The sequence below is a fragment of the Acinonyx jubatus genome, chromosome C1 (assembly GCF_027475565.1).
Source record: "Acinonyx jubatus isolate Ajub_Pintada_27869175 chromosome C1, VMU_Ajub_asm_v1.0, whole genome shotgun sequence".
Lineage (NCBI taxonomy): Eukaryota > Metazoa > Chordata > Mammalia > Carnivora > Felidae > Acinonyx > Acinonyx jubatus.
This window is the reverse complement of record NC_069381.1, coordinates 116,857,766-116,874,606: the sequence shown is the minus strand read 5'-3', so window position 1 is coordinate 116,874,606 and position 16,841 is coordinate 116,857,766. Positions and strand designations below refer to the sequence as shown.

The following is a 16,841-nucleotide window of genomic DNA, read 5'->3' as shown; positions in this document are numbered from 1 at the left end:
TGCCTCGGTGTGTGCCAACAAGTCCAAAGTTCAAGTCTGAAGAGAAGGTGCTAGAAGTCTCCCCAGCACAGGTATGAGGTCTGCCTGGAAATCTTTGGCTCCTGGTGCCCTGGAGGGCTCCCATCTCAAGGAAGGACTTGCTTTGGAAAGCAGAGACCCCCACCCTCAGATGTCCCTGTACATCACTTCCCACGCCCTTCAAAAAGCATGTGCCTCTGTGTGTGTCTGTGTGTGTGTGTGTGTGTGTGTGTTTCCTGCCTCTGGACGGACAGTCATCTGGTGAGTTATTTGCTTCTCTCTCCATCTCCCCAGGGGCAGAGTGGTACACCAAGGGAGTGCTGTGTACCCACTGAGTCCCAAGCCCTGGGCACCAAGGTACCACAGATTTTAGAATGCAAAGGACCAGCACAGACTCCATCCAGACTCCTGGCTGTGTCCAGGCCTTCTTAAGACCGTAAAATGACAGTTACTTCCTCCTTATTATTCCTAAGCCATTTCTGCTTCTCCAGCTGTCTTGCTGACAGGACATGTTGTTCTAAATTCCACTGATTCAAGACTTTCTATTCTTACCAAGAAAGCATAACAGACAATATATCCCCAAACACGCCTGACCACACATGGAATCGTAGAAGGCATTTGGAGGCGCACAATGGGGCTGGATCACCCAACCTAACAGTTCTTCCTGATTTTTATTCCAGGCACTCCCTTCCTGGTCATGTGAAATTCTTCAGGCCCCAGAAACCCAGAAGTTCCCTCCCACAGAGCATCCTAGGGCTCTGTAAAGGGACCCCAACAGGGCCAGGCCCTCCTTTCCTGGGTGAATCCCTCCTCTAGCTAGAGCCCAGGGCTGTGGAGGGAGGAGAACCTGGCAGTGAGGAACTCAAAAGGAACATCTAAGTGGGAGATTCAGACCACTGTAACTTTCCCCCTTTCTCACATGGCTTTCTGGGTTTTTTTAGCATCTAGAGATTTTCAGGTCCAGGAGAAGCGTTATTTCAAATAGCCTTGGGTAAAGTCACCAGGAAGCTGCCTGCCTGCCTAATTGAGCCCAATCATTTCATTTATCCCTGATTCAGTTAAGGAGACAGAGGATCTCGCTTTGCCTTAAGCAGAAGTCGCCCTCCTCATCAACACACAGCCCCCTAAAACTGTGGAGGGAAAGAAGGGTCTTAGTCTGGAATTTGTTGCCACTCCATTCCGGTGTGGGGACTTTATGGGCTGCCTCCTCTGAACTCAGGCCCCGTCAAAAGTTGAGGAAGCAAGGGGCATCTGGGTGGCTCAGTTGGTTAAGCGACGGACTTCAGCTCAGATCATGATCTCATGGTTCGTGAGTTTGAGCCCTGTGTCGGACTCTGTGCTGACAGCTCAGAGCGTGGAGCCTGCTTCGGATTCTGTGTCTCCCTCTCTCTGCCCCTTACCCGCTCACACTCTGTCTCTCTCTCAAAAATAAATAAACATTAAAATTAAAGTCTCTCTCTCAAAAATAAATAAACATTGAAATTAAAAAAAAAAAAAAAGTCGAGGAAGCACAATGCCTTGTTGTAGTTGCCTTTTCAATGGTCCCTGAGGCCAGGAGGGGAGCAGGTTTGTATCCTGTATTCTCCCCCTTCGGGGAGAACAGTGATGCAAGGATGGCTCCAGAAAGTCCCACTCCGTTTACACATACTAAGGGCCTCGCAAGACCCCGATCTTTCACAAATGTTTTACTTATTATCCCTGGCTCAGAGACGTTTAACAAGCAGCCCAAGGCCACACAGCGGGTGGTTGAAAGCAGCAGAGCCCGGGCGCGTGCCTAGTCTCTCTGGACCTTAGCGCCTCCTCCGGACAAGCTGGGGCTGGGGCGGACTCCTCCGGCGCCCGCCTGGCCCTCCCTCGAGGAATCAGAGACCCAGATGTCGACGCCCCAGGTTCAGGAGCGGGGAAGTAACTCCCGCCCCGAAGTCAGCCGGGTCGGCCCTGCCCCGAGAGCCGGATGCTCCTCCCTCATTCTCGGGGGACCCCTGCCGGCTCGGGCAGGGTTTCGCGCCCACAGGGTCCCGAGCCCTCCTCCTCGCCCCTGCCCGGGGGCTCCTCGGGCCGCCCGCGCTGACTCAGCGTAAGCCTAGTCGCGGAGGGCGGCGGGGTCAGACGCGCCCGCTCCGAACTCCCTGGCTCCGCTTTGATTGCCCCCTCCCACTCCCCCGCCCTCCAGCCGCCCCGCTCCGCCCCCCGGGAGGGGTGCCGGGCCCCGAGCTGGCGGCGCTGCGGAGCGGCCGGAGGGCGCGAGGAGGAGCGCGCGGCGGAGCACGGGCGCAGCATGACTGCCATCGCGGTGCAGGTAACCCCGGGAACCCGGCGGGGCGCTGGGCCGGCTGCCCCCCGACCTTCCCGGAGCGGTCCGGGGGTCTGCCCCACCGGGAGGTGGGAAGGGACTTTGCGGGGAACCCCGGATCCCCGCCTTGCCGGTCTTCTGTTGCAAGCTTGTGGGGTTCGGAGGCAGGTGGGCGGGAAGCAACCTGGGGTCGCTGCCCCCCCCTCCCCCGACGCTGTTCCTGCAGCGCGGTCTCCTCTGGCCTCCGCTCGGGGCCCTGCTAGCACCCGAGGCCCCCAAGCTTCTTGCGGTGGATTTTTCTGCTTCTCTTTGGGGTCACCAGTAACTGTGATTAGGCTTTCCAGAGGGGTCCTTTTTAAAAAGGAGAGGCGCGTCTGGGGTGGAGGATGGACGCAGTCCACTTGCAGAGTGAGGCTTGTCTTACATAACATGAAGATGCGACTCCGGGGAAGCCAGAACTTTCTCGGGCGGGGGCTAGAAAGACCATCTCTCCGCTTCTCCAAACGCATCTGGGGTGCTGGGGCGGGGACAGACTCACTGGGGCGCGCAGGCACTTAAGAGAGAAGGTTGTAGGGGCGCCTGGGTGGCTTAGTCAGTTAAGTGGGGGACTTCGGCTTAGGTCCAGATCTCGGGGTTAGGGAGTTTGAACCCCTCACCGGGCTCTGTGCTGACAGCTCCGAGCCTAGAGCCTGCTTGGGATTCTGTCTCCCTCTCTCTCTCTCTCTCTCTCTGCCCCTCCCCTGCTCGCACTCTGTCTCTGTCGCAAAACTAAATAAAAACCAGTTTTAAAAATTAAAATAAAAGAGAGAGAGAAGGTTGTGGCGAGGGGAGGGAGAGGGACTCGCATCCCCAAAGGTCTGACTTCTCACTCTGGTGCAAGATGTTTTTGTTGGCCCAGAACCTACGCGTTCCTGCCCCCTGCCCTCTGGTGCGTTGCTGTCTAAAGGCAAGTCAGTGGCGCGACCCCTAGCTACCAGGCGAGCAAGCTGCTTCTCCGCGGAGGCATTTCACCAGCTCGCCTCCCCCAGAGTCTTCTGGCTGGAACCTTCTAACGATTAGAGAGGCTCAGGTGACTTTGCCTGCAAATGCCCAGACCGCCCCCCGCCCCCAGCTGTGACTCTGGTAGACGCTGTTCCGCCCAATTGATAGACAAAATAACTGAGGCCCAGAGGTGAAGTAACTTGCTCACGGTAGCCAGCCAAACGACATAGTCGAGATTCAAAACAGGACTTCTTGGCTGCAAATCGTACCTGCCCTTTCCACTTTTGACTAACAGGAGAAATCGTAGCCACCCCCCAAGCCCCCGGACACAGGCGTTTGGAGAAGGACGGCGGGTTGCATCGAGTCCCTTGTTTTTGTTTTCCTTCATAATCTTGAGTCTTGATGAGGGAGCATCTGGGACAGGCCCTGGGAAGAAGGGGACTGGCAGTGAGGAGGGTGGGACCGGGTGTGGTCTCTCCCCTCGAGAAGCCCGCGAGGTGCAGCTGCAGATCCTTGTAAATCCTTGTAAACAAGGATTTAGAAGACATATCTGGAAGTGAGTGCTAAATTAAGAGGTGCAGAAGCTGCAAGCTGGATTAACTGGCAGGGGCGTCTTGTGCTGGGCCCAGAGGGGCCTGAAGTCTGGCAGCAGGTGGAGGGGACCTAGTAAGCGGAGGAAGAGGGGGAGGCCGTGGGATAGGCCTTGGGAGCTGGATAGGCTGTGGGAGCTCCTGGGCGATGGCTCAAGCCCGGAGCCTCTGCCCCAAGGGTGGGGCGCTGTCCCAGCATGACTCTAGTCATTGCTGCCTAGTAGCCCCTTAAATCAGCCCCAGGGACTGTTGTAAGCACTTGAAGTGATAGCTCATTCCAGCCCCACCAGACAACCAGCGGAGGTAGATGATGTTATCTTCATTTATAGGGGAGGAAACCCAGAGAAAGAGGGGATAAATAACATGCCCGGGGACAGAGAGCAAAAAGCAGGCCGGCGGGGGTCATGCAGGCCAGTGCAGGCGCAGGCTGTGGCCCTAAGGACAGTGGCTGGCCAACTCTTTAGGAAACTGGTGAAGAAATTTCTGGTGAATAATGACAGGGGCCTGGCCTGGGCCTGCACAGAGTGGGCAGTGAGACTAGAGGCAAGTATGGAGGCGGGGGCTGGGGACGTGAAGGATGAGTAGTGAGGGGGGGCAGGTGGGGTCCTGGGGGATTGCGGAAGGGAAGCCCTTAGCCTTGGACTCAGTGGCCCAGGAGTGTCAAGTGACCCTGTCCTACAGATCATAGAAATCATTGAGGGTTAGAGAGGGAAAAGAGAAACACTCACATTTTTTTCCTCCGAGGAAAGGAGATTAAAGTTCCTTGCTCAAGGTCCCACAGCTGCAGGCGGGCCGGGCGGGGGCAAGACCCGACTGCCTTGGTTCCCTCTTGTCCACTGGCCCTCCACTGACCACACTGCTACCAGCTGCCTCTCCAGGAGAGGGTTTCAGGCCCTAGGTCACTGAAGGCCAGTGGAGCTGCCAACAGTGACCAGTGTGGTGCAGGGTGGTGAGGAATGAAGACTCCAATATATATTATTATTGTTACTCATGTTACTCATTGTTATCAATAGTTCCCCAACACCTTTATATGCTGTCTTTTAATTCTTGGGAGTTTTCTTGGTGATCAGAGTTTCTTTGTTTTTTGTTTGTTTTTTAAAGTTTATTTGAGAGACAGCGTGAGCAGGGGAAGGACAGAGAGAGAGAGAGAGAGAGAGTGAGAGCGAATCCCAAGCAGGCTCTGCACTGTCTGTCAATCACAGAGCCGTCCTTGGGGCTCGACCCCACAAACTGTGAGATCACGACCTGAGCCGAAATCAAGAGTTGGTCACTTAACCCACTGAGCCACCCAGGCGCCCTGGCGATCAGAGAATTTAAAGGAGGCCCTGCTTTGAGGTGGGAGGGGGAAGAAATGAACTGACGTGAGCTGTCTTCTCTTTGATCCCAGTGTGATGGGCCGGGAGACTAAAGTCCAGTCTGTGCCCAAGGAAGGTGGGGCTGAGGGAGGGATGGGACATACCTGTTGTCTAGACAGCGTGATGTCTAGGGTCAAAAGGTTTCTGGGTCCTGTGTTCTGTGACTTGATTGAGGCCTTGCTTCCAGGGCTCTCCCATCCTAGGACCTTACCAGCCAACTTCTAGGGGCATTGTAACCCGGCCAGGTACCTTCATGGCTCTTGCTTTCCTGCAGCGGTCACCTACCCCATTTTGTAGATGAAAAACCCAAGGGCCAAAGAGGTTAAGAAGCTGCCCAAGGACAAACACCTTTAATGGTTTGTAGACACAGAGGTTTCAAATTTTCCTTGGTTTGTTTCCTAGTAGTCAAGCTGTTTTTTTATGATGAAGTCCAACACAGACTCCAGGACTACCAATGTGTCCAGGTGGTAAGAAGGACCTGTCGTGGGGACGCCTGGGTGGCTCAGTCGGTTAGGCGTCCAACTTCAGCTCTGGTCACAATCTCGTGGTTCATGAGTTCGAGCCCCGCATTGGGCTCTGTGCTGACAGCTCAGAGCCTGGAGCCTGCTTTGGATTCTGTGTCTCCCTCTCTGTGCTCCCCCCCACCCCAACCCCTGCTTGTGCTCGTTCGCTCTCTCTCAAAAATTAAGAAAAAAAAAAAAAAAAAAAGAATGACCTGTTGTGGCTGAGTGAGGACAGGGCCCGAGCTGGCCAACTCAGCTTCCCCTATTCCCCTCCTGCGGCACCTAGAACCCTGCATAGGAGGCAAGGGGAGTTGGGGCCCTGACTCCTGGGGCATCCCTCTACACTGGCTACTCCTTCCTCTCACCAGTAATACTGAGCCCCTAACCAAAGACCCTGTACCTGGAAGGCCCCAGTCGGTATTTGTTGGCTGAATGCATCCTGCACATTACACGTTTGTCCAGGCAGCCGTAATAGGCTTTATTGTGATTTAGGTGAGAGATCTTGGGTAAGTCATCTGGCCTCTGGGTGACATAGTTTCTCTCTTTATGCCACCTCCCCACTCCGCCCCCCCCCCCGCCCCCATGGGAGCTTCCTACTCTGCCAACCTCACAGGTTTGAGTAAAACAAGCCCCTGCTTAGGCAGAAGTGCTGAAAGCAAACCAGGTCCTTATTCATGTATCCCTGGGGCAGAAAATTCACGGTGGCTCCCACTTAGGTGGGCAGGTCAGCAACCAGTCTGATGTTCCTGCTGGGGATCTGACCGAAGCAGGAGTCTCCCAGAGCATGGCTTTGCTTCCTGTCCCTCCCTGAAAAGCATGACCCAGACTTGCCTCCATTTGCACATGTATAGGGTGCACCCCATAGTCCCTGTTCAGTTTCCCAGCAGTGACAGAGCCCCATGAGCTGTCTGCTTACCTCTCAAAGCGGGGTGTAACTGCTTCCATAGGCACTGTCAAGGGGGTAATTTATGACAGGGCAGGAGATTCGCTTAAAGGGAGCTCCAGGGCGGCCCGGGTGGCTCAGTCGGTCAGGTATCCAACTCTTGATTTCAGCTGAGGTCATGATCTCGCGTTTCCTGCTCTGCACCAGCATGTGGAGCCTGCCTGGGATCCTCTCTCTCCCTCTCCGTCTGCCCCAACCCCCTCTCGTGTTCTCTCTCTCTCTCTCTCAAGAAATAGGTAAATAAACTTTCAAAAAAGCGGGGGGCTGGGGCAGGAGTTTCAGATGGAAGTGACAGTGGTTGCAGACCTACTGAATGCCCAGGACAAGCACTGTGCCAGGTACTGGGGACGCAGCCGTGCCTGCATGGGAGGCCCTGCCCTCTTGGTGAGCGGTGTCTGTGTGAGCTAGACAACATATAAGCACAAATCAAAAGGAAATGGATGACTGGTGGTCGGAACAGAGAAGAAAACAGGGTTCCTGACAGGAGGGAACCTGGTTTGGCTGGGGAGGCAGGACAGATCTCTGTGAGGAAGTGACATTTCCACTGAGACATGAAGAATGGAGAAAAGGAGACAGTCGGGGGAAGACTCTTGTAGGCAGAGGGACCAGTAGGTCTGAGGAAGAAAGTTCTGGGCTTGTCCTTGGGCCTAGAACGAGTGCGGCCGTGTCTGAGTGAGGGGGCCAGGAAGCGTGTGCTGGGAGGTGAAGCACGAGGGGGAGGCAGGGCAGAAGGTGCAGGGCTTGTGGTGTGTCGTAAGGAGTTTGATTCTTAAAAGTGTTTCTCTTTTTATTTTTTGCTTTCTGGGTTGGGGAGGGGACCCATGCCTGGGTGGTGTCCCAGGGCTGTGAGATAAGGGACACCTCACCGGACGCCTGGCCCAGCTTGCAGAAGAGAGGGGTGGGTGCACTCTTCCAGGGCTGCAACTAGAGGCTGAGGGAGAGCCACGCCCAGAAGCTGCTAGACAGTTCAGTTGGCCAGCGCTGGGTGGGGTTCAGGTTCAGGCTGAGCAAGACTAAAGGGTAAGGTGCAAACATCGCTTTCGGTACTGAGGAAAACAAGGTAATAACACCTAGCCTGGAATGTGCAGAACCAGCTGGGTGGAGAGTAGGGTGAAACTGAAGTCTACTGGGAAATCCTGGGAGAGGGAAAATGGAGCCTTGTATTAGAAGGCTAAGTGAAAAAAAAAGAATACTAATATTCCAGTGCTTTTAACAACCTTCACAGTGCTTTAGGCAGGGTTCTTGCTTTGCCTACAAAGAAACCCACAGGGCGCTGCAAGTTCAAGGTCACACTGGCCTGGTCTGACAAGTTTTCTGAATTCTGAACAGACTAGGATCTGCCACCTTGCTGGTCAGTAGAATTTGGATTTCTTCCTCATAAAGATCGTTAGAGAAAGAAAGGTCAGGGAACCCTTCGTGCCTGGTGAATAGCTGGACAGTCCGTGCTTCTGGGTCTTGAACAGAGGACAGGGAGCAGGTGGAGTGGGGGAAGGGCTCCCCAAGAAGGCGGGTCTGTGCTGCAAGTTAAGGAGGGGCTGGGAGGGAGGGAAGCTACTTGCAAAGGTGGGCGTCCCAAGCTTCACAGGGGACGGCAACAGAAAATAAGGCTATGGGAAGCCGGGAGCGTGGGCAAGGGTTTCCCCTGACATGCCATCTGTGGTGTCTTCTAGGCCCAGAGGCTGCTGGCCCGGCGGAGGCCCCAGCGACCCTTCTTGGAATCCTTCATCCGGGTCCTCATCATTGTGTGCGCCGCCCTGGCCCTGGTCCTCTCCTCCGTCTCCATCTGCGATGGCCACTGGCTGCTGGCTGAGGACCGCCTCTTTGGGCTCTGGCACTTCTGCACTTCCTCCAACCAGACGGGGCCACGCTGCCTCAGAGACCTGAGTCAGGCCCACGTGCCCGGGCTGGCCGTGGGCATGGTCCTGGCCCGCAGCGTGGGCGCCTTGGCTGTGGTGGTCGCCATTTTGGGCCTGGAGCTCCTCATGGTGTCCCAGGTGTGTGAAGACCTCCACTCACGGCGCAAGTGGGCTGTGGGCTGTGTCCTCCTCCTCGTCTCTTTCATCCTCTCGTCCGGGGGGCTCCTGAGTTTCGTGATCCTCCTCTGGAACCAGGTCACGCTCATTGGTTTCACCCTGATGTTCTGGTGCGAGTTCACAGCCTCCTTCCTCTTCTTTCTGAATGCCATCAGCGGCCTTCACGTCAACAGCATCACCCATCCCTGGAGCCAACCAAGGAAGTTTTAGGCCTCCCTCCTAAATCTGAGGACGTCAGGTTCTACAAGAAAGTGTGGTCAAGACGGGACTTTTTCAACACGTGACCTCTGATGGGGGTAGGGGTGGGACCGTGACCTTGAAACTGCTGCTGCTTAGTCCATAACATTTTGGTGGTTGGCCAGAACCAGCCCAGTGGCCTTTGCAGCTGGCCTGCAGAGGTCAGGAGCGTCCCTAGGGCCACCAGCTGCACAGCCTTAGCCAAGTTATTAGGATGTTGATTTTAGAAGTTAACACATTTTAAGACTCTTTTCTTGAATCCTTCTTCCCAGGATGGGACTAAATTAGGAAGCAGCTTGGGTGACTGGTGCCTGGGCTGGCTGCACAGCTAAGTGAAGTTCACCCTTGTTTTATTGACTGTGTGCCAGGGTAGGGGCAGGTGGGTCCCTGGGATCCCCTGGGGTTGCCCAGACCAGATCATTCTTCCAGCTAAGCATATCCAGTCAGTGCCTAGGACTTTCTTCCACCAGCCCAAAGGACCTCTGTGCACCTTTCCTTGCTATAGCTTTGGTCATGTTATTGAGGATTCCCTCAATGTCTTGCACATAATAGGTTTTTAAACCATTTGACTTGATTTGAACCCTGCCTTTGCGGTGGGGGTGGGAGGGGCATAATCCATGAATAACCTCAGCCGCCAGCAGCCAGCCATCTCTGCTGTCTGTGGGAATCCTGCCTTAATTCTTCGAACCAGCTTCCCAGGATGGCCCACCAACCTTCCAATACACAGTCCTCCCTGAGGCGAGCATGTGTGCGTGTCTGTCTTTGGCAAGGGTCAGACAGCCTCAAGGTACCATTTTTGGCTCCCAGAGCACATATCTGGACCTGCTGGACTCCAGGGGGTAAAGGGGACTTGCCTACACTTGTAATGATTACCACCCGTCCTGGGGATGAGTGCAGGTGAAGGGGACCAGGAACCAGTGGAGAGTTCCATCCTTGCTGGCAAATCTGCGTTTTTGTGCAGCCAATTGCCCCCTTTCCAGTTTCTTTTCTGCCCAGTAGCTTCAACCGTTTCATTCCACACTAGCCCCTTCCCCCTCCACCTGGTCCATCCTGGCTGCTGGTCACTGTATGGGTTTTTGGTCTCTTGCCCCACCCTTATTACTGCAGGTGCCCTTTCTGGGTGCTTCTATCTATCCCCTGTGGCTTTTTTTTCTTTTTTTTAATTTTTTAAACTTGAAGTTTAAAAGCACAAGTGGGGAAGGGGTGGAGAGGAGGAGAGACAGAATGCTGAGCAGGCTCTGCGTTGGCTCTCAGCACAGAGCCCGATGCGGGGCCCCAACTCCTGAACTGTAAGATCATGACCCAAGCCCAGATCAAGACGCTTAACCCACTGAGCCACACAGGCACCCCCTGTGGTGGCTTTTTAAAAACTTCTATTTCCAAATGCATGTGGAGTCCATGGAGATCAAGAAAGATGTCATGGGCCAACCAGTTTTTCAGAGAGCAGAGCTCATCAACCATACAGGCTGGGTTCTTGGCCCTGGAAAATAAGCACCTGGGCTTTCATTCCAGAGACCCTTCACAAGGTACAAAGGGGTGACTTCCTTGTCTCTGCAGTGGGGAGATGCAGGAGTGGGAAGCCAGGGCCCAGGAGGGGACAGCACTTGTCCAAGGTCACCCACCAGCAAGATGCCTTTTCCTTTATGTTGGGGCTTCTGTCCAGAATGCTTTCCCCTGAACACTAATAGGCTGTGTTTTGTAAAAGGGTTCAAATAGTCCCGTTTAATCCTCACACGGCTGGTGGGAGAGGGAGTGGCAATAGTCCAGGAAACTAAAATCCAAAGACAAAAAGGGGAGACAGATCCCCATGGGACAGGGAGACAGGCCCTTGCCCCCCTGCCTAGGAGTGAAGACAGACACAGCCTTGGAGCACAGGGATTTGAACCCAAAAGCCCTGGACCGAACTTGTGCCCCTGCTTGCTGAGTATCTTGGGCAAGTCACAGGACCTTCGTGAACCTGTTTCTTTTTCTGCCCAATGGAATCCTGCCCCCTTCCTGGCTATTCTGCCTCTTGGGCTGCAGGTGACTGTGAAAGAGGAGGCACGGGAGGGTGCCTTGTACCCTGTTGGGTTACTAAAAGGAAGCTGGGGGTCTTGGCGTCTCTCTTGGCTTCACTGACATGGTCAGGTTAATCCAGTTGTCTTGAGGCTCTAGGGTAAGAGCTACTGGACAGGTGAGTTGTAGTGAGGGATAAGGAGGGTCCATCTAGGGCCAAGGGTCTCGACTGCCATGTTTCCTGGGCTTCGAGCTTATTCCTGCAGGAAGGGGTAGGGAAGGCCAGCCTCAGCATCCTTCACCTTGTGTCTCGAGGGCTAAAGGAGAGCGGGCAATTACATACCAGACCCATCCCAGCTACCGTTTATTTCCCTGCCTTCTGGAACCCTTGAACTGCCCTTCGCATAACACAACAGACCCAAATCCCAGGCCCTCGTCCTGCCCCACGGTGCCTGTGCTTTGATCAGTTCTGAGGAATTCTCACCACAGCCCCCTCCCCAACCCGAGGCCCAGAGGAGGGGAGTTCTTGGTCACAGGAGAAAAGCCTATGATGTCTGCTGAGAAGACCGATGCGGACTGTCCTGCAGCAATGTCTAGCCTTCTCGTGACCCATCTTGGTCTCTGTCCCGTGTGTGGCCCTGCTGCAGCCTCTCAGATGACACTGGCCCTGCAGGTGCCCCCGCTCTGCTCTGAGGTGCTGGCCTTGGTGCTGTGGGTGAGGCCGCTGGTGCCATTGCTGAAGGTGGAGTTGAGGGCCACGGGGCGCAGTAGAAACTCACGGACGTGCCACTGCCGCCACTTCTTCTGAACCTCCAGCTGCACCTGCCCCCAGAGACTACCATCAGTGGAGGAGAGAAGAACCAACCTTGTACCCTCAGTCCCATTCACCCCCACCCCCAGGACCTCAGCATAGTCCCACAACTTGTATCTTCCCCTCTCCTGCAGGCCCCTCAGATTGGCCATTTCCGGCCCCAACATCCAGTAGGTATTGAGGGCCCCTCTCTCCTGGACACTTTCACCTTCAATCTTGCCTCCTGGGTCCCAAGGAAGGGGCTTAGGGCTGTCTCACAAATTCCAGAACTCCAGAATTAATCAGGTCATCACCTGGGACAAACTGGACTCCTTCCCATGAAGCCTCCCTAGCTCACAACTTAATCTGGGGGCCCGGGAGTTGCTCTTTGGAAATGTCCTCCACGGTGCCCAGCTGTAGCAGCCCAAACCTTTGAAGCCAGGCTTCATGCTTGAGTTTCGGAAAACAGGTTATTCCCATTCAAGTGTGGCGAACCAGTTTGATGGTCGACAGTTCTTGAAAGGCCTTACTTGTGTGAAGGACTGTATTCAACTAGTGGTTGGGCTGCTTCTGTGTGTGTCCTCCCCCAACTGCTCTGCGCAGGAGCAGAGACTTCATAGTAAGTGTCTGACCCTCCCAGGGGTCCACACTCATTTGGAGGGTCCTTGAGGATGGATTTGCTGTTACTGCCTCTGCGCCATTTTACAGATGGGAACACTGAGGCCCATTGAAGGGCAGTGGGCAGTGAGCAGGGTCACCCACCAGGCAAAGCAGCGGAGCAGTCGGGAGCCCGGGTTCTTGTTGGGGTGCCCGTACTTCCCTCTTTCCTGGACTTGCTCTAGGGTAAGAACCTCCTGGAGAGAGCTTGTTAAACATTTTCAGGCTCCAGCCCAGACATACAGAATCCCCCTTGTGCCGAACAGAGGGTCGTGCGCAGTAATTGTGTGAACTAGGCTTCTGGGTGCTTCGATGTTCCCATGAAGTGAGCTCAGGAGACCCAGCCCACACCCCACCTCTCCCCACCACCTTTTCCGGGGAGCTCCTGAACAGGGATCCAGTGGCTAGGAAGCTCCTCTCTCCAGGCCAGCTGAGAACTCACCTCCCCATTGAGGAAGCAGTACAGGACGGCCACCACAAGGCCCTGCGGGGGGGGGGGGGGGGTGGCAAGACAGCAGGGGTCAGTGCAGGTACTCCTGTACCCAGCCTCCCTTCAGCTTCCCCCCCCATGTCCTTGAATTGCCAGGCCCAGGCTCACTTCTCTCCAGAAAGTGTCCCAGAGCCTTCTCACACCTCTCACCTCGGGGAATTAGGGCTACCTCCTCTGAGCCCCCTACTGTACCCCTGGCTCTGCTGGCATCATCCAGCATAGACTCAGCTCCTTGGGGCAAGAGCAGGGCCCCTTTTGTCTGTGAGCCCAGTGTCCAGCGTCAGGCATTGGACACCTGTGGTTCCAGCAACCACAGAGTAGAAGCTGCTAACTTGGGCCCGTGGGGACCAGGCCAGTCCCCTGAGTTAGTAAGGCGGGCCATCTGGGAGAAGCAGAGACTGGTGGCGCCCAAAGCGCACTGTCCCTCAGGTAGGGGGAGGGGCCGGCCCCTGCGAGCCCCTGGGCCTGGTGCGGGCTCATTTTCAAGATCAGCTGGAAATCCGGAGGCGGTCCACCACGGCCAGCTCTTCACACTGAAACACGAATGTGTGAATGTGAAATCAGCAAAGCCTGCGTGCTGGTGCTGGCCTGCCAAAAGTGGGGTGTGTGCGACCTCCCCGTATACATCTCCTTGGTTAGGGGCCTCGGGGATGTGTACATTCTTATGTTCCCTGGTGTGATGGAGGTCTGTGCCTGTCAGGACCCTTCCTCACTAGTATCTGCAGCTTCTGTTTTCCCAGTGGTCCTGGCACGGAGCTCGGCCAGGGACTCCAGTCTTGAGATGCAGGGTTTGAGGCCAAGAGACCTGCTGGGGACCGTAAGCCAAGGGCAGGGTCTCTGCAGTGCTTACGTCCTGCTCACCTCCTCAGGGACCCCTCAGGTCAGCCTGCCCTTCCTTCTGCCCTGCAGCTTCCCTGGCTGGTGGGCACCCTTCCCCTCAGAGGTCTGCGTGCCATAGTGCTGACCTCAGAGGGGCTCCCTTCCCCTTCCCGGTCCCATCCAGACCTGCCTTTACCTACTTACCACATTGGAAAGGACCCCAGAGGATGATGAACCAGCCCAGCTATGGTAGACTTAATACATACAACGGCTCAGGGCTGTTGGCATTTTAACAGTGACAAAACTCAAGGATTTGCTTTAGACTATCAGGCATCGGGGACTGCTAACGTAGAACGGAGACCATTTGGGGGAAGTGGGCGGCAGGAACGCCTACTCGAGGCTGCAGTTTCCAAATTCTGTAGCACGTTAGGATCGCCTGGGAGCTTTTGCCTAGGAGGCTCAGTCAAGTGTCTGATTCTTGATTTCATCTCAGGTCATGATCACATGGAGAAATCAAGTCCCGTATTGGGCTCTGTGCTGGACACGGAGCCTACTTGAAAATCTGTCTCTGAAAATCTGTCTCCTTTCTCTGCCCCTCCTCCACCCCTTTCTCTGTCTCAAAAAAAAAAAAAAATCCCAGGTGGTTCTCCGGCATTCTCACCTGGGAGCCTCTGTCAGCAGATGGAAAAGTCAGGCTTTAAGGTGAGACAACTAGATGTGGAGTTGTCTGACCCACATAACCATGGGGTTCTGGGCTCTAGGGGCTTCATTGAATCCTTGCCAAAGCCCTAGGGGGGGGAGGGGGAGGACCCCGGTTTTACAGGTGAAGGAACTGGGTCACAGGGGTTTAGGCAGGACTGGCCCCATGCTTGGCCCAGAGCCGGTGGTCAGGCTGCTGGCTGTGGATGGCGCCCACCTCATGGGGCCCAGAGGTGCCTGGGCCTCCAAGATCCGGAGACACATTTTCACAGTTCAGGTGAGGGCCAGAGCCCCGGGTGAGGGAAAGTGAGTTGTGCCCCAGGTACATATAGGGCAGGCCTCCTACAGCCAGCGAGTTTAAGAAATTCCACAGTTTTGGGGGCGCCTGGGTGGCTCAGTCGGTTGAGCGTCCAGCTTCAGCTCAGGTCACGATCTCGCAGTCTGTGAGTTCGAGCCCCGCGTCGGGCTCTGTGCTGACAGCTCAGAGCCTGGAGCCTGTTTCAGATTCTGTGTCTCCCTCTCTCTGACCCTCCCCCGTTCATGTTCTGTCTCTCTCTGTCTCAGAAATAAACATTAAAAAAATTTTTTTTAATTAAAAAAAAAAAAAGAAATTCCACAGTTTTTATACAATCATTAAAAATGAAGTCTTTGAAGAATTTTAGTGACGTGGAGGCAACAGGAAGATAGAGAATTAGAACACACAAGATAGGACACCACACATTAAAAAAAAAAAAAAAAGAGGGAAACCACACATAGCATGACCTCAGTTATATAAGCTGTGCATACATAAGTGTCTTCCTGGATAGAAAAGAGACTTAAAAGAAAAAAAAAAGATGTAGAAGTAAACCCACCATCATTTTTAGCAGATTATTTCTGGGGCCATGAGATTATGGATGATTTTTTTTTCTTTTTTAATGGTTCCTTATTTTCAAAATTTTCTACAACAACTGTTACATGTACAATCAGAAAAAGCCAGAAGTATATGACAGGGTGCCTGGGTGACTCAGTCGGTTAAGTGTCCGACTCTTGATTTCAGCTCAGGTCATGATCTCACGGTTCGTGAGATCGAGCCCCACGTGGGGCTCAGTGCTGACAGCACAGAGCCTGCTTGGGATTCTCTCTCTCAAAATAAACATTAAAATAAAAGTATATGCCGTTGATAATGTATTGTGGTTCTGTGTGTGTTCGTTCAGCCCCTGTCTTTTAGAGATTCGGACTAGAATATTCACATTTGAATAAAACAGTCTTTGATTTGATTAAAATGAGGGGGGACATGGTGGAGGAAGCAGCTGGGGACAGACATGAAACATACCCGCCTTGAGTGGGCAATGACTACATGGGGGCTCACTATCTACTATTCTCTTTAATATATGGGAGAAATTTTCTATAATATAGAATTTTTAAAATATATACATTATATAAAATATACATGGGTAATAGATAATCAAGTGATACATGTTTGTATGTGAGCAAAATTTTAAAAAACCTTAACGATCCATTTTCTTTGTAAACATAGAATGTTTCTATGAGAACATTCTGAAAGTGCTTTTGGGTTTTCTCTTGACAAGCCATTTCCTTAGAGAGAAACCAAATGGCCCAGCCCCAGCCACAAGCCCCAACTCCAGGGGACAGGAAGTTCCCTTTCTGTGCAGGGAGGCAGACATGGGTATCTGTGCTCTCAGTGAGGTCACTACCCACTTCTGGAAGCCAGGTCATGGCCTTCCACCCACGTGGACCTGGAATCCCCCACCTGCCGAATGGGCCATTGTGAGCCCAGCCTTCCCACACATTACAAGAGCAGGTGGACACGGAAACTCTGGGTGAAGAAACGAAGAATGTGGATTACATAAGAGGCTGGGTTCTCTGGAGCCTGGGGCACCGGCAGGGAGCTCTGGGCAGAGGGGACAGCCCTGAAGGCAGGGTGTGGAGAAGACCTGACTCTATTCAATGACGTGTGCCCAGTGATATGTCCTCCCCGGAACCTGAAAGTGACAGAAGGGTGACCCCGGCCTCACCCACCCTGAACTGAACTCAGGCAACAAGGGAGACTCTGAGCCCCGTCCTGAGACCAAAGCCTCCCCAGTGAGGAGGACTTTGCAGGATAATCAATCTTGTTGCGGACAGGCTGGCTTCTTTAGGAAAATCCACGGGGAGAAATTTCTCTCAGGCCCTGAAGCCTATAATCTCTAGGCTTTTCCTGGGAATTTGCTTGTTTCCATTGCGGATATTATAGATCTTAGAACAGACTGTGTTTCTGTTTTTGCTGGAAATCTCTAAGCTGTCCCACCTTCCTAGCACTCTCCTGAATTTGCTTCTCTGTATGAACTCAATTTTGGTTCCTATTTTTATTTTTTTCACTGATCCTTCGTTACCTTTTTTTTTTTTCTTTTCTTTTTTTGTCCTCTGCATGGTTTTCCTGAAAGTTACATCATATTATT

The 16,841-nt window shown here is 53.8% G+C and overlaps 2 protein-coding genes across 6 annotated transcripts in view; one reads left to right on the top strand and one right to left on the bottom strand.

The window, feature by feature from the left end:
- The first annotated feature begins 1,914 nt into the window (after nt 1-1,914).
- Nucleotides 1,915-9,695, top strand: TMEM37 (transmembrane protein 37). Its single transcript, XM_027055968.2, has 2 exons — nt 1,915-2,317; nt 8,354-9,695. The coding sequence occupies exons 1-2, from the start codon at nt 2,297-2,299 to the stop codon at nt 8,924-8,926; spliced, it is 594 nt and encodes a 197-aa protein (XP_026911769.1). The 5' UTR covers nt 1,915-2,296; the 3' UTR covers nt 8,927-9,695.
- A 1,604-nt stretch (nt 9,696-11,299) lies between these two features.
- Nucleotides 11,300-16,841, bottom strand: part of SCTR (secretin receptor) — a 77,849-nt gene continuing 72,307 nt past the window's right edge. For 3 of the 5 annotated variants that reach the window (XM_027055967.2, XM_027055964.2, XM_027055962.2), the window contains exons 12-13: nt 12,838-12,879; nt 11,300-11,770 (exon numbers count right to left, since the gene is read on the bottom strand). In XM_027055967.2, the coding sequence (XP_026911768.1) occupies nt 11,724-11,770; nt 12,838-12,879 (89 nt within the window). In that variant the 3' untranslated portion in view covers nt 11,300-11,723. Of the gene's footprint in view, nt 11,771-12,837; nt 12,880-16,153; nt 16,220-16,841 lie in introns of all 5 variants that reach the window. The other 2 variants (XM_027055966.2, XR_003418935.2) reach the window with 2 other exon arrangements.

Excerpts from the sequence above, each read along its gene's own strand:
- TMEM37 (XM_027055968.2), top strand. The coding sequence starts at position 2,297 with ATGACTGCCATCGCGGTGCAG. Across the intron at positions 2,318-8,353 it reads TGACTGCCATCGCGGTGCAG|GCCCAGAGGCTGCTGGCCCG; the intron begins GTAACCCCGGGA and ends GGTGTCTTCTAG.